We start from the raw sequence: 16,707 nt of genomic DNA, 5'->3' as shown, positions 1-16,707 counted from the left end.
GACAACCTCATGACAGTGTTAGAAATTCTACCATTTTTCAAAAGCAGTGACAATTTACCTTCATTTTCTACATTTCTTCTCTTCTCATTTTCCTGTTCAGCTTTTCTTTGGTACTCATTAATTCTATGCTGTAGCAACATTTTTTCCTTCTCAATCTGAGACACTGTAGATTCTAGATTTCTTCTTTGATTTCCCTGAAATTACAATGATAAAAGTTACCACTGCAATTAATACTCTCATCATTCATTCAAGGGAGTACTATGTTCTTAAAAAAACAAGGAAAAAAAAATACAACATTTAAGATGAATGTTTTGTTTCAAAAGCAAATAGTATTGCAAATACAACTTTCTAAGCAGCTTGCCTTTTAGGAAAATAGGGAAATCTCCTTATCTGAACTTGATAGGTAAAAATTTTCAGACATCTGATTCCAAGAATTTAAAATACAACACTGTGAATCTTTACAGACAGAAAGACACTCTCTAAATTTAAGAGAACTGTATTGCATTATATTACCAATATTTTGGCTTGTTAACAATCCCAAGTTTAAGGTGTGAAATATGAAAGGATCATCTGATAATTGATGAAAAGCTCAAACTGTAATAGATGGTACAGAATGTACAGTGAGTTCACCATTTCCTCTATGTCTCCCTTAATCCTATCTCTGTCAACAAGAAGTTGCTTTATCTTTCTAAGATGTTCTAGGTATCTACCTACCAGTTTGTATTAAAAAGCAATCAAGGAAATTCTTAATTTAGAAACTACAGGAGAGAAGATTAAAATACCATTTTTTTTTTGTTTGTTTTTTGAGACAGATTCTCACTCTGCGGCCCAGGCTGGAGTACAGTGGTACAATCTTGGCTCACTGCAACCTCTGCCTCCAAGCGATTCTCCCTCAGCTGGGACTACAGGCATGCACCACTGCACCAAGCTAATTTTTGTATTTTTGGTAGAGACAGGTTTTGCCATGTGGGCCAGGCTAGTGTTGAACTCTTAACCTCAGGTGATCCACCCATCACAGCTTCCCAGAGTACTGGGATTACAGGCAGGAGCCACCATGCCTGGCCTATAATACCCAACTTTTCACAACTTAAAAATGTATCTTCTGTTTCTGAGTTACCACTACCAGTCTTGTCTTTGATGCTTCACTTTTTAAGACTCCATATTAGAAAATCTGTTTTATAGTGTTTCTGGGCTTTCTCATCTTTAAGCGAAAACCGGACATAAAACATTCAAGGTCTTTCTGATTATAAAAGTTTATCATTCTAACTTTTAATTTTTAGATAATTATACATTCAAAGAAAGTTGCAAAGACAATCAGAGAGGTCCCAAGTGCCTTCCCACTCAGGTACCCCCAATATATATTATATATAACAATAGCACAATAACAAAATCGGAAATTGTCACTGGTATAAAGTGGGAACAAGTCCATCATTTTGTCACATATGTAGGTTCATGTAAGCATCACCACAGTGAAGAAACAGGACTGGTCATCACAACAATCTCTTTCCAGTCACTAGTTGTAGCCACACCCATCCCCGTTCTCCCAGCATCCATACCCCTGGCAATCAATGGTTCTCCATTTCTGTAATTTTGTCTTTTTGAGAATGTTTTATAAATGGAACCATACAATATATGACTTTTTGAGGTAGGTCTTTTTTTTTAAAACTCAACATAAAGCTCTTAAAAATCCATCCATTAACATGTATTTTATGTATCTACAGTTTATTCTTTCTTGTAGCTGAGTATTCCGTGGTACAAATGTACTAAAGTTTATTCAACCATTCACTTATTGTAGGGCATTTTGGCTGTTTTCAGTTTTTTGCTATTACAGATAGAGCTGTTACAAATATTAGGGTACAGGTTTTTGTGAGAATTGTCATTTTTCTGGAATAAATATCCAAGAATACAACTGGTGGGTCACATAGTGGATACATGTTTCGTTTTTCAGGAACACAGCCAATTCGTTTTCCAGAATGTCTGTACCATTTTACAACCCCATCTGCATGTACAAGCAATCTAGTTTCTCCACATCCTTATCAGTTATTGATATAATTTTAAAATCTACTTTTTCTTATGGTTATGGAGTAAACATTTCATGGTAGTTTTAATTTGCATTTCCCAAATGACTAATGATGTGAACCTCTGTTCATGTTTATCATCCATATTATCTAAAAAGTTCAAAAAGTATGGATTCACTTTCCTTAACACTTATATAGTGCTATTGAAATTACCTATTTCACACTGTATGAGTTGTGGTAGTTTGTTTTTTGAGTAGTCCATTTCATTTAAATGTCTCAATTGTGTTAAAAACTGTTCATAGTATTTCCTGAGAATCCTTTTGATACCTATATGGTCCACAGTGATATGCCCTATTTCATTCCTCATACTGGTAATTTGTGTCCTCTCTTTTTCCTTTATCAGTCCTGCTAGAGGTTTGTTAATTTTGTTGATCTTTTCACACAGCTTTGTGACTCATTGATTTTCTCTATTGTTTTTCTGCTTTTAACTGCATTGATCTCTGCTCTTATCATTACTTATCTTTCCTTTTGCTTGCTTTGGGTTTATTTCGCTCTTCTTTTTCTAGTTTCTAGAAGTAGGAGGTTAAATTTTTGATTTCAGACTTTTCCTTTTTTCTAAGGTAAGCATTTAGTGCTATAAATTAACCTTCATTACTATGTTAACAGCATCTCACAAATTTTGATGACGTATTTTCACTTCACTGTTCAAATATTTTTTAAAGATGAAGAGTCATAACAGCTTTGTGAGACACAATTAACATTCCAATGTATTTTTTTCACTGAGACTTCTTTGACCTATGGATTATTTAGAAGTTTATTGTTTGCTTTCCATGTGTTTGCAAATTTTTCTGTTATTTATTCTCATCTGATTATATTTTGGTCAGGAAACTCTCTGTATGATTTCAATGCTTTCAAATGTGTTTGTTTTATAGCTCGGGATGTGGTCTCCCTTGGTGTGTGTTCCTTATGCACTTGAAAAGAAGGTATATTCTACTGTTAAGTGTAGGGTTCTATAAATGTTGAACAAATTCTGGTGTCTGACAGTGTGGTTGAGTTCTCCTATGTTTGCCGATTCTTAGGGGCGTTGAAGTCTCTAACAATTATGCATTGGTCTACTTTTTTCAGTTTTATTAACTTTTGCTTCATTGGTGAACAGTTAGGATCTTTCTTTCTTTTTGGTGGATTGACTCTTACCATTATGCAATATTCCTCTATGCTCAGGATAATTTTCTTTGCTCTGAAGTCTACTTTATTTGGTATTAATATTGTCAATATTGCTGTTTTCTTTTTAATATTTGTATGTTATCACTTTCCATCTTCTGATATTCAACTTGCCTATGTTGTTATACTTGAAGATTTTCTGATAGATAGCGTATAAATGGAGGATTTTTAAAAAATCTACTCTTACCACCTCTTTTGATTGGCATTTCATTTAATTTCCATTTAACGTCATTATTGGTAGTATGTTAGGGTTAAGTCTACCATTTTTGTTTTTTTGTTTGATCTCTATTATTTCTACATTTTCTTTCCTGCCTTTACGTGGGTTACTAGAACATTATTTTAGCAATCCTTTGGATTTACTTATGGCGTTTTTGAATATATCTCCTTGCATGGCTTTTTCAGTGGCTGCCCTAGATATTACATTGTATATGCATAGCTTCATATATAGTGCACTCTACTGATATTTGCATCTTACCAGTTTAAGTATTAAAACCTTCTCTTTCTTTTTTTAGACAGGGTCTCACTCTGTCACCCAGGCTGGAGTGCAGTGGCATGCTCATGGCTCACTGCAGCCTTAACTTCCTGGGCTCAAACAATCCTCCCACCTCTGCCTCCCTAGTAGCTGGGACTACAGCTGTGCACCACCATGCCTAATTTGTACTTTTTTGTAGAGATGGGGTTATGCTTTGTTGCTCATGCTGGTCTTGAACTCCTGGGCTCGAGCAATCTGGCAGCCTTGGCCTCCCAAAGTGCTGGGATTAAAGACATAAGCCATCACAACCGATCTAAAAACTTTACCTTTCTTTATGACCCATTACTCTGTTTATGATTGTCTAAAGTATTTCTTCGCATACACAGAGAACCATATCAGACAGTATAATTTCTGCTTCAACTGTCTAATATAAAAAAATGAAGAGGAGAAAAAAATGTATTTACCCATATTTTACTATTTCTTTATTCCTGGTAATTCAAAATTCCTCCTTTTTCTTTTGGAGACAGAGTTGCTGTGTTGCCCAGGCTGGAGTACAGTGGTGTGATCTTGACTTACTCCAACTTTACCTCCCAGGTTCAAGCAATTTCCTAGCCTCAGCCACCCAAATAGCTAGAATTACAACCATGCTACCACACTTGGCTAACTTTTTATTTTTAGTAAAGGTGGCCATATTGGCCAGCCTGGTCTCGAACTTCTGGCCTCAAGTGAGCCGCCCATCTTGGCTTCCCAAAATGTTGAGATTACAGGTATGAGCCAATCTGCCTGGCCAAGATTCCTTCTTTTATCATTTCCTTTCTGTTTAGAGAATTTTCTTTAGCAATTCTTTTACAGAAGGTGTGCTGGTGACACACTCTTTTAGTTTTTCCTCATCAGAGAATGTCATTTTCTTTTCATTTGAGAAGGATATTTTAATTTAACATAGAATTAATTCTGGGTTGATAAGTTTGTTTTTTGTTTTTTCAGCACCTGAAAAAGTCATGCCACTTCCTCCTGGCCTCAATGGTTTCTGATAAGAAATCAGCTGTTACTTGCACTATTCTTTCTTTTCTAGTAAAATATGTCCTGTATTTACAACTTCCTTTTTGTAATTAATTTTCATAAGTCTGAATATTGCATCTTGGTGTGGCTATCTTTGGGTTTACGCTTTTTGCAGTTTGCTAAGCTTCTTGGAGATTTACACTCTGACTATTGTGTCTTGGTGTGGGTATCTTTGGGTTTACACTTTCTGTGGCCTGCTAAGCTTCTTGTAGGTTTATGTCTTTTGTTTGTCAGTTCAGGTCTTTTGTCAAATTTGTTGAATTTTCTGTCATCATTTCTTCCCACCCCCTTTCTCCCCTCCTTTAGTAATCCAAGTGAAACAAATGCTACAACTGTATTGCTATAGTTCTACAGGTCCTGGAGGCTCTGTCACTTTTTTTCTGACCATTTTCTCTGTTGTTCACACTGGATAATTTCTACTGTTCTCTGCTGATGGCCTCTTATTCGTTCCTCTGCAGTGTTCCCTCTGCTGCTGACATCATCTATTGAGATTTTTATTTCAGTTATTATAATTTTTGGTTAGTTCTATTTTATAGTGTCTACATCTTTTCGAGACTTTCCCTTTTTTTGCTTGTTTGTAAGTTTATAGTTGCTCACGGAAACATATTTATGATGATGAATCCTTTAAATTCTTATCACATAATTTTAATATCTGTCATCTCAGTGTTGGTATTAGTTGTTGTTTCTCATTCCAGTTAAAATTTTCCTAGTTTTGATATGATGAGTAGTTTTCTATTAAAACCTAGACATTATCTTACAACATTCTGGATCTTATTTAAAATCTGTTTTAAAAGGTCTCCTCTGACATTGTTCTGGTGGAACTAAGGGGCTGCTGCCTCTTTTCTGTCAGGTAGAATTTGTAGAAGTCGAGGTTTTCCACTCCGCCTCTACTGACACCTCAGGTGGGAAGGGGAGCAAATCCTTAACACTGCTGGGTAGAAACAGGAGTTTTGGCACTCTACCAGGCCTCCATTGAGTGCACCATGGCTGCTCCTTATGTGGTCCCACCGACACTGCATTATGTTATTTTCAGTGGTGAAAGTTCTGACTCCCTACCAAGCCTCTTTTGATACCAACCCAGGAGGCAGTGGCAGGGGCACCCTATTACGGCCAGCTGGAAGTGTAAGAGTGGATCCTCCAAATGGTGTCTCTGCTATGCTGTCTGGGGAGAGAGGGAAGCTTTGTCACTGCCCACAGGAGACGAAAATTCCTTTGCTGGGCCTTCTCTGACACTATTCTAACTGGAAGTTGGGGTGTGCTATGCTACAGTATAGTGGAGATGAAAATGTAGACTTCCCACTCAGTCTTTGCTGTTAAGAGTAAGGCTACCTTTTTTCTGTGGTGTTTGGCTGAAAAATCGCAGTGATTGTGTAAGTTTTCTGACTTGGTAGTCTGCTCCTTTCTTGGTCTTTAGGCTAAGGATATTAGCATTTTTTGGAGGTCTGTCTGTGACTGTTGATATTTCAAGGTTGCTGGCTTCTCTGGCACCCTGTCTATGATACATGCAGGAAAAAAAAAAAAAAAAAAAAAAAAAAAAACCCAAAAAAAAAACACCCTGAAGATTCATTCATGTGCTGTTTCTCAGAACGCAAGTAACCCAGGCTGGTTTGTCTTCTTTCCACCTTTCAAAATCTTTTTGTTTGTTTTATGCTAAATGTCTATGGTTTTTAGCTGTACTTACTGAGAGGAATAGGGAAAAGGTACTTTTACTCCATTTTTCTAGAAGTGGGACTATTTTAATTTCATATCTCAAATTTTCCTATTTCTAATTTGGAAAAATGAGTAACTTAAATCTAGCACAGCTGAATTTTATCTGTGTTTCAGAAGTTAAATATAAGTGGAAGATATGCAAAAAATGATTCCTTAAACATCCAGAGTCAAATATAAACTGCTAAGGCTAAGTACAAAGGCAAGTTTTAAAACAAATGCTATCTCAATCTTCACAGATGATTACAGATATCCAAAGTTACACATGAAAGAAAGCAAGCCACTGACAGATACCATTCTATAAGGGAAGAAAAAATTAACACAGCATTAAAACTATCAGAGATTAAATCTTAAAAGAACAAAGTAAGTAATAGATTAGGAGAAGACTATAGAGAGTATATTTCTTTTCATGAGACTCATAGACACAGTAGAAAGATACTTAGAACTTGACTAAGAGGAATGGAAATGTAATACATATTTGTAAACAAACATGAATTATGAATGCTTATGTTTTCCTGATAATAAAAAAATTTTGGTAGGTAACCATGGAAAAGATGAACGTTCTAAAATCAATATATTTTCCATTTGACTACATGAGATTATGTCAGTGTCAATCCTTTTAAAACATTTTAAACTGTATTCCTCTCCTTTCCTTATTTGTCTGTCTCTTTCTGATACAGTTGGAGATTCAATTTCTGATTTCTTGCTTCTCTGGCTCCTTTCTCACATTTCAACCATGGAGAACCACTGAACTGAAATTTACATACTACAATTTCAATATGACTGTAGAATAAAATTGTACAAAGGAAACTAAAGTATAATCAAATCTGTTACCACTTGAACCTGCAGTTCCAAGGTGAGGCTTTCATCACAATTCTCTGGCTCTGTTTTGTGTTTCAAACTACAGAATTCAGATGTAATTTTCTCAGGAAACAAAACAATGTGAAAGAGGGATCTTAAAAAAGAAACTTCTGATTAGAAAACAAAAAGTACCTCTTCATCCAATTCTTTCATTATCTTGTCTAGTTTTATGTTTGAGGTTCTGTAAAAACAAAAGCAATACAGATTAGAAATATATTTATTTTTTATTGCCCAGTGTTGAATACTCACATTCCTTATTTTTCCATTTAACTAGAGTTTTGTATCCTTTTTTAGTGTCATGGATCTCTCTGGCAGTCAAGTGAAGCCTATCGCTTTTTTTCAAAATAGTATTTTTTAAAGCACAAAAATTACGTATGATTAAAAGAAGCCAGTTAGGCTGGATGGAGTGGCTCACGCTTATAATCCAAGCACTTTGGGAGGCTGAGGAAGGTGGATCATCTGAAGTCAGCAGTTCAAGACCAGCTTGGCCAACATGGTGAAACCCCATCTCTACTAAAAATAAGAAAAAAAGGCCAGCCACAGTGGCTCACACCTGTAATGCCAGCACTTTTGAGAAGTTGAGGCGGCGAATCACAAGGTCGGGGGATCAAGACCATCCTGGCCAACATGGTAAAACCCTGTCTCTACTAAAAATACAAAAATCAGCTGGGCGTGGTGGACGCACCTGTAGTCCCAGATACTCAGGAGGCTGAGGCAGAAGAATCGCTTGAACCCGGGAGGTGGAGGCTGCAGTGAGCCAAGATGGTGCCACTGCACTCCAGCCTGGCAACAGAGTGAGACTCCATCTTGAGGGGGAAAAAAAAATTAGCCAGGCATGGTGGTGGGTGCCTGTAATCCCAGCTACTTGGGAAGCTGAGGCAAGAGAGTTGCTAGAACCCAAGAGGCAGAGGTTGCAGGGAGCAGAGATAACACCACTGAACTCCAGCCTGAGCAACAGAATGAGACTTCATCTCAGAAAAAAAAAAGAAGTCAATTATATTAAAACATACTAATAAACTTAAAAAATATGTGTAATTCAGTAGTACATGTACTTCCTTATTACTATATTAAATCACAAGATCTAGCAGCGGTAATTCCAAAATAGTGATGATCACAAATGATATTTAGAGACAGCTGTAACAACTGTAGTAAGAAAACAGCTATAATTTCTATTGGTAATAAAAATGAACTACTGGTAACAACTGAATTGCTGCCTATGCTCAGAATTGAAACAAGAGCTAAAATTAAGTTATAAGTTAGAGAAAACATTCACCTTTTCTCATTCAAGTTTAAGGACTTCAAATTTTATCCATGGACTCATTGGGAGAAGTCTATGGATCTCAGGTTAAGGATCCCTAAACCCCCTCATGCAATACTTGTCACTACACAAAAATTAGCCACTTATCTTTTAATGTAAGATAAATGAAGGGAAAGGCAGCATACATCAAATCAGTTAAGGGACCATTTGGCAACATTCAAAGTGTATTATCTTATTACAATTTGCTTCCTTTGGTTCAAAATCTAATTCTGAGCTTCAAAACCTATATATGCAACATTTTCACAAGGATGTCTCATCAAATACCTAATTTAGCACTCCAAAATGGAACCTACTCCCTGTTTCACAGTCCCACCCCTATACCAATTTGCTTCTCCTCTAGAGTCCCTGAATAATGACATCACCTAGGAATCATCCTTGACTCATCCTCCCTCACTCCCATTTAGCTGAATAAAGTGCCAAGTGCTGCTAATTAACTAGGAGGTTCTTTTGAAACAGCAAATTTAATATATATTTTTTACTTCTCAGTTTAATGATGTTTTATATTCTTCTATCACACTTAAATTCCAAATTTCTTAGTCAAAAAAGAATAATAAAATAAAATAAAAAAGAATCCTCCCCAATCAGACCTTGATACCCTTCCCATTCTCATCTCAAACTTTTCCTTTCCTCAAATCTTGCTGTCCAGTCGAGGTTTCTTACCTCACGGCCTTCACAGATACTCACGTCCTGGACCCTAACACTTCCTTCCATTCTCCTAATAATTTCCAATGAATCTTCTGGTTTTAGCTTAGTCTGGTCTCTGACAAAATAGTACAGGCATCTCCTGATGTATTCCTGACATTCCTGTATAATTTTATTCCCTCTCCAGTTAACACATACCACACTTCTTGGTAACTGTTTTTTCTTGCTAAATTACAGGCTCCTTGTGGAGACAGGCCATGTCTTGATTTATCCAGTACTATATTACTGACAAGCACATTATTTGATACTTTAACTGAAATTTTTGTGGAATAAATGAATGTAACTAAAATGGTTTAAATGCAGAAAATTTGATTTAAATCAGTCTGAACTCAATCTATATGTGGTGGTGAACATCTAGACAATATCTGTTTCTAGCTGAACCATATATTCCAACCAAATTCTTTTAGCTTAATACACTGGGGAATGGAAAGAAATCAAGTACTATAGATAGCTTGGGTGGGTAAGAGAAGTAGAGCAGAGAAAGCCAAACTTTAAAAAACAGAAAGCTAAATTTTTGTGAAATAGAAGGTTCAAACAAAGCTACAGTGTATATCTTTCAGACAAAATGTACCATGTATTTACACTCTCACAAAAAGAAATGCAAGTAAATATCACTCCACAATCCCTGGCACTAGGTTTTTATTTTAAAAACTATTTACGAATTCCATATATAAGTTTTAAAAGTTTCACCTCAATTTTATTTCCTTGAGGTGATATATTTTCATATGATTATTAGCCACTTCGGCCATTCTTATTACTTCTTCAAATTGATCCCCAATCACCACTACTAGCAGTTTGTCATTTGCCTTTCAATTTTGTTTAAAATATTACTTTGGATGGAGGGACTTCTCAACATTTATATAAAAGTATCTACCCAGTTATTCCCCTTATTTACATATTTTATACTTAGAAATTGTTTCCAAATCCTGTGATCAGTTAATTATTTGCTTATATTCAAATGCTTTTCTAAAAGAAGCTTGGATTATACACTTAAACATATAATCTATGAGGAATGGTTAAAAGTGAGAATTTTACTTGTTTCACGCCAAACCCCCCACCTGCTCTGTCACAAAATTACCAGTGTTCCCAATTATAATTATTGAATACTTTTCATGTTACCTTTGCATTTCATTTATTCAATACTATTCACTAAAAACATAATTATAAAAAATTATTGCTTAAAATTGATAAGTAATTCAGCATTATGCTAGGTTATTAAAATTAATCTTGAGCATAACTCAAAGGTATTTTTTCTGTGGGTCTAATGCCAATAACATGCTGAAATTAGAACAACAGAAAAAAAATACTGAGTTATTGCTCTAGAGAACCACAGTGGAAATTAGAATGGCCACATCAAAAATTTAGTATATTTTAATCTTCAACAACATTTTACATTTAAAAAAGCATCTTATTTAATGTAAACTGATTTCCCTTTTATTTATCTTTCATTTTGAGACAGACTCTTGCTCTGTCACCCAGGCTGGAGTGCAGTGGTGCAATCTCCGCTCCCTGCAACCTCTGCTTCCCAGGATTAAGCAATTCTCATGCCTCAGCCTCCCAAGCAGTGGGGACTACAAGTGCACAGCACCGTGCCCAGCTAATTTTTTGTATTTCAGTAGAGATGGGGTTTCACCCTGTTGACCTAGCTGGTCTTGAACTCCGGCCTCAAGTGATCCACGATGCCTAGGCTAATTTGCCCTTTTAGTTAGCTAATTATGTAAGGAAAAAAAGGTAGTAAGTCAGGCAACTAAATGAATCAGCCTTATAGTTTTTTAAGAATACAGACTCCCAGGAACAAATGTACTTTAAATATTCTGAAGAAAATACATCTATAACTAATGCCAACATAAATACTACTTCTCAATTCTAGCCCAGACACATCATAAATGTATTATCAGTAGTAATCTTTACATCCTTATTTTCTATCTACTTTCAAATGTTTGCAGAATGTAAGCTTTCAAATAAGTATTTGCTATATAAAACTTTTAATATTAAAAACTTAAAAGTATATTCTCACCTGCACTTCTGCTCCATTTCATCTTTTAACTGCATTTCATTATGCAGCTGTTCTTCCAGCTTATAGATTGTTTTTTGCAAACTTTCCTGCTTTAAGAAAAAAACAAAAACTCATTCTACTAAGAATATTTAGACACGTTTAAAATACCAAGCTTATGTTAATATTTTAAACCTTTTTAGAAAATAATTTAGTTTAATCTTACCTCTTTCTATCTCAAATTTTTCATTATTAATTTAACTAGCATTTTCTTAACATCTATTAAATATAAGCCCATTAGAAATATAAAAATTAAAAAGATTTGATTCCTGTTCTCATGAAGCAAATAGTCACATAGTGAGGCAAAGTGAAATTAGAAGAGCAAAAAGAACGTACAATGGGCCGGGCGCGGTGGCTCAAGCCTGTAATCCCAGCACTTTGGGAGGCCGAGGCGGGTGGATCACGAGGTCAAGAGATCGAGACCATCCTGGTCAACATGGTGAAACCCTGTCTCTACTAAATATACAAAAAAATTAGCTGGGCATGGCGGCGCATGCCTGTAATCCCAGCTACTCAGGAGGCTGAGGCAGGAGAATTGCCTGAACCCAGGAGGCGGAAGTTACGGTGAGCCGAGATCGTGCCATTGCACTCCAGCCTGGGTAACAAGAGGGAAACTCCGTCTCAAAAAAAAAAAAAAAAGAACCTACAATGTCCCAAAGACATACATACAAAATGTTACAATAGAATGTGGTAAATAATAATAAAATTATCTACAGAGTATTGCAAAAGAGAGAAGAGGTCACTTCTAATTCTGCCAGAAATATATAATCCTTGAGTTGAGGCCTAAAAGATAAGAGGAATTAATAATCCGATAAAGCAAGGAAGGTGGCACAAGGAAAGTAGAATGAACAATAAGCCCAAAAATAGAAAAGCAGAAGAAAATGTGACACATTTGGGAAATGGAAAGAAATCAAGTACGATAGCATAGCACAGAATGTAACAGGAAAAACAACTCACATTAATCCTAAGAAGGTAAGTAGGCACAAATTGGAGTTGGGGACTTTAACCTATAAGCATTTTAAATGAGAAATGACATAATACTGGTATCTCAGAAACATTACTGCAATAATAATAAGGTGAATGAACAGCTTAGAGGGCAGTGAAATTCTAAGAAGAGCAACAGTTAAAAAGCTCAAAATAGGCTGGGCACGGTGGCTCATGCCTGTAATCCCAGCATTTTGGGAGGCCAAGGTAGGTGGATCACCTGAGGTCAGGCGTTCCAGACCAGCCTGGCCAAATGGCAAAACCGCAACTCTACTAAAAGTACAAAAATTAGCCAGGTAGTGGACACCTGTAAGTCCAGCTACTCAGGAGGCTGACGCAGAAACAGCTTGAACCCAGGAAACGGAGGTTGCAGTGAGCTGAGATCGTGCACACTATATTCCAGCCTGGGTGACAACAGTGAGACTCTGTCTTAAAAAAAAAAAAAAAAAAAGCTATCAAAACAGTTCAAACAAGAGAATATGGATCTGGTAAAAGGCAGAGGCATTAGGAATGAAGGGAAGGTAATGGATAAAGGTATCAATTAGAAAGCATAGTGTATGACCAAACCAACTGGAAGGTAGAGCAGATAAAATACCTTTATGAAAGATAGTCAACACACTGCTAGGGAGGGTATAGGTACAGGAAACAGTGAGTTTAGCTCTGGCTTAGTTTGATATGCCTGAGAAGGTATACAGAAGAGAAAGAGCTCAGATGAGCAAGGAATGAGATTAACCATAGAGAAAGAACAGACAGCCAAGATACTTTGGGAAATGTTTAATAATCAAAAAGGAGCAGAGGAGGAAGATCCCACAAAGAGAATTGAAAAATTAATAAATTTCAAAAATACAGGAGGTAAAAAAGAGAGAAACTATAGGAATATAAAAGAGTTATAAAAGCTTGAAGTTCCAAAGAAGAGGAAAGTAGTCAGTGTCAAATACAGCAAAGATGAAAAATAAGATATGGGCTGAAAATCATGTATTGTATTTGGCAATTGCAAAGCTGTTCATTAGTATCTCTGCTAAAAGGTTTCCAAGGAAAATCAGTTGATTTTGTACTTTGTTCTACATTAAAATAATTAGTATTTCCCCCCTGTGATATTATCAGAGCAAAAAATAAAGGTAGCAACTACTGACAAATTTATTGCAATCACTGCTGAACAAACTCAGCCCAAAGAAAACATTAATCCTCTGAATATTTTTGAAGTCCGAAAGCACTTCTAATTCTATGGTCACGTAATACAGTGAAAGCTGAGTTATAGCGACTCATTATTACCTAGGTCAAAGATTTTTGAGCCCTTGTTAGCTACATATAACTTGCTAAACAGCTCTACTGGGAGTAAAATTTAAGAGAAAGATGAACTTAACAGCGAATGGGTACTCATATAGTTCTTTCATCTTTTTCTTACTTTCCCTTTCCACCGCACGTTCTCTTATATTTAAGAGTAAATATATCAAGGAGAAAGAAAAGAATCATTATTAGCTTTTTTAAAATAGCTGCTACCTCCTCCTCTCCTCTATAAAAAATATGCAGGCTTGCGACATCTCTGTGCCAAAAAAAAAAAAAAAAAAAGTGTAGGCTATAGTACACATACAGTTCAAAGAACGCTCTAGAAATGGACACATAATTATTCTGGATATTTTTTTTGAAAAATCCTGTTAACCCAAAGGCCCTTCTGAAATGTAAGCAAGATTTTGTTTTACCTCTGTCTCAGAACATGACCTAATACAAACAACAGAAAGAACTCAATTAAAATTTCATTTCTAGAGTAATTTACTTCTCAGTGGACAAATTAAAATGATGCTGACCATACTGTTACTCTCCATTTCCCCCATTTCCTTCTAACCTTGAAAATCCATCCTCTGCTCTTCTTTGCCTTAAAATCTACAGAGTGCATTGCCTGTATTACTCTGTAGCCCTATAATTTTAAGGTTGGTTTAAACCCACAGGAGACACCAGAAGGAATCTGAAGGTAAAAAAAAAGAAATATTCATTCTCCCTACACCCTTTCTGCTTTACTGTAGTTCTTGTTCTATATTCTTCTTCTATGATGTAAGGCTTTCTCTGAGCTATGGGAATAAGACTTTCTCTCTTTGCTTCTTCAGTATAGGGGCAATGGCTTTCCACTCTTGTTCACACATGGGTGCTTTAGTACCCTTCATTGTTCCCCTCTACTGATGTTCACAGTAAGTTAATTATCCCTTCATTAAACTCTTCATTTAATAAATGCACAAAATATGGTGTGTGTGTGTGTGTACATATATATGTGTATATATATGTGTATATATATATGTATGTACACACACACACACACACACACACACACACAGTGGAATATTACTCAGCCTCAAACACGAAGGTAATTCTAACAGACACTAAAACATGGATGAACCTTGAAGACATTATGCTACATGAAATAAGCCTGTCACATAAAGATAAATATTATATGATTCCATTTATATGAGGTATCTACAATAATCAAATTCATTGAGACAGAAAGTAGAAAAGTGGTTACCAGGACCTGGAGGGAGGGTGAAATGAGGAGTTACTGTTTAACTGGTATACACTTTTAGTTTGGGATGATGAAAAGGTTATAGAGATGGATGGCAGTGATGGCTGCACAACCATGTGAATGTGCTTAATGCCACTGAATTACACACTTAAAAATGATTAAAATGGTAGATTTCATGTTATGTATATTTACCACATACATAAAACTCTGTTTAAATCTTTTGAACATGTATCTGTTTGCCTGTCAAGACCCTTAATGATACACTGATATATCATAGTTCCTGATTCTAAAGATTAAAAAAGATGACCACTTTAATCTGTGTAGCAATTTAGTTTACAAACAGCCTCCAAATAAATTATTCCATTTGATATTCAAGCCAAAAAATCAGACTGGAAAAGAGATGGGAGACAAAAGTGCCATAAAAATCTAGCTAACTACAGCTTCACAAACAATATGTAAGTTTACTATCATACATACAAATATATTATCCACAAAACAATTCTAAAAATTATTTTCTTAATATTAAGAAAATACCTACCAAGCTTTTATCTGCATTGGAGCTAGTTCTGTTATCATTAGGATTTGCTGAAGATAAGTATCTGAGGAAAAGAAAAGTTTCAAAAGAAACTCTTTAATATCCCATAACAACCAATAATAAATACTACATGCCTATTTTATGTTCAATGTTACAGTAGCTTTGTTTTTAAAAATTAAGTATAGGTTTATATTTTTATAAACATAATTCAAAAATGATACATATATTAAATAAAACACCCAGTTAGGTTTAAAAATAGTAGCAGCCTGTAAACATATGACTTAATATCCCTGCAGCAAAACGTAAGAATATTCATAACAAGTAGGATAAATAAAAACCAGAAAGAGTCTCAAGTTAATTCAGATTAGGCTTTTTGGTCATAACAGCAAATTATGAGAGGTTTTCCACCAAACAAACAACTAAAAAAACATTCAACTTTTGGAGCTTTTTGTATATAACAATTGGGGGTAAAAAATTGCTGACTTCTGCAGACATATGCACAACCACCTCTCCTGCACCCAGCTATCCTTCAGCAAAGCATAATACTGCCTCTTCGGGTCGAAAAAGTTTTTGCCTAAGTGGCTAAAATAACAGAACCAAAGTTTAGGTAATGTCCTGCTAATCTTTTGGGACTCCCAGCCTTGTAGAGTTCTTTAAATTCAGTGTAAACTTAGAATTGTATATAAATAAAGCTATTAGTGAACTAATTCAGAGTCTTTTTTTGATGTCTCACAAGATTCTCAAACAATCTAAATAGATCATATATGTAAACAATTTTCTAAGCTATCAAATGATATAAAGGTAAGGTACTAGTGCCGCCAGTGTTGCTACTATCACCATCATGCTACAACTACCACAATCATTACTTCTATCACCATCACTACAGTCAGCACCCTAATTAATGAGTAGAGCTCTTGCAAAAGGAGATAAAATAGCTATAGTATACTTCATAGCTATTGGAGGCATGTGTTAACACACCAGATATTAATAAATAGTGTTCCAAAAGAAAAGTTTAAGTACATTTTAAAATTAAGTGAACAGAAGATAGTATCCATTAAGTATCAATATACATACACACTATAATGGTGCTTATAAAAGAAACAGCTAGAAATATGCTACTTCCCAGGTTTTCCTTGAAAAATTATTCAGATCAAATGGAGATTCAAATAACTATATGACAATAATAGGGGCTATATAGCAGGTTTATAGAGGAAAAGTCCCATATAACAAATGACAAATTCTAGATGTAGTGCAATTTAATTCCACTG

The 16,707-nt window shown here is 35.4% G+C and overlaps 1 protein-coding gene across 4 annotated transcripts in view; it reads right to left on the bottom strand.

Annotated features, from left to right (window-relative positions):
- The window catches only part of LOC101051787 (rho-associated protein kinase 1), a 167,831-nt gene that overhangs the window by 58,903 nt on the left and 92,221 nt on the right, over positions 1 to 16,707 (bottom strand). For 3 of the 4 annotated variants that reach the window (XM_003924789.4, XM_074383705.1, XM_074383706.1), the window contains 4 exons: positions 15,443 to 15,503; positions 11,376 to 11,464; positions 7,471 to 7,519; positions 59 to 194 (listed from right to left, as the gene is read on the bottom strand). In XM_003924789.4, coding sequence (XP_003924838.1) covers positions 59 to 194; positions 7,471 to 7,519; positions 11,376 to 11,464; positions 15,443 to 15,503 — 335 coding nt within the window. The remainder of the gene's footprint in view (positions 1 to 58; positions 195 to 7,470; positions 7,520 to 11,375; positions 11,465 to 15,442; positions 15,504 to 16,707) is intronic. The other variant, XM_010335516.3, reaches the window with a different exon arrangement.

The sequence above is a fragment of the Saimiri boliviensis genome, chromosome 13 (genome assembly GCF_048565385.1).
Source record: "Saimiri boliviensis isolate mSaiBol1 chromosome 13, mSaiBol1.pri, whole genome shotgun sequence".
In the NCBI taxonomy this organism is placed as follows: domain Eukaryota; kingdom Metazoa; phylum Chordata; class Mammalia; order Primates; family Cebidae; genus Saimiri; species Saimiri boliviensis.
This window is presented reverse-complemented; position numbering and strand designations above follow the sequence as displayed.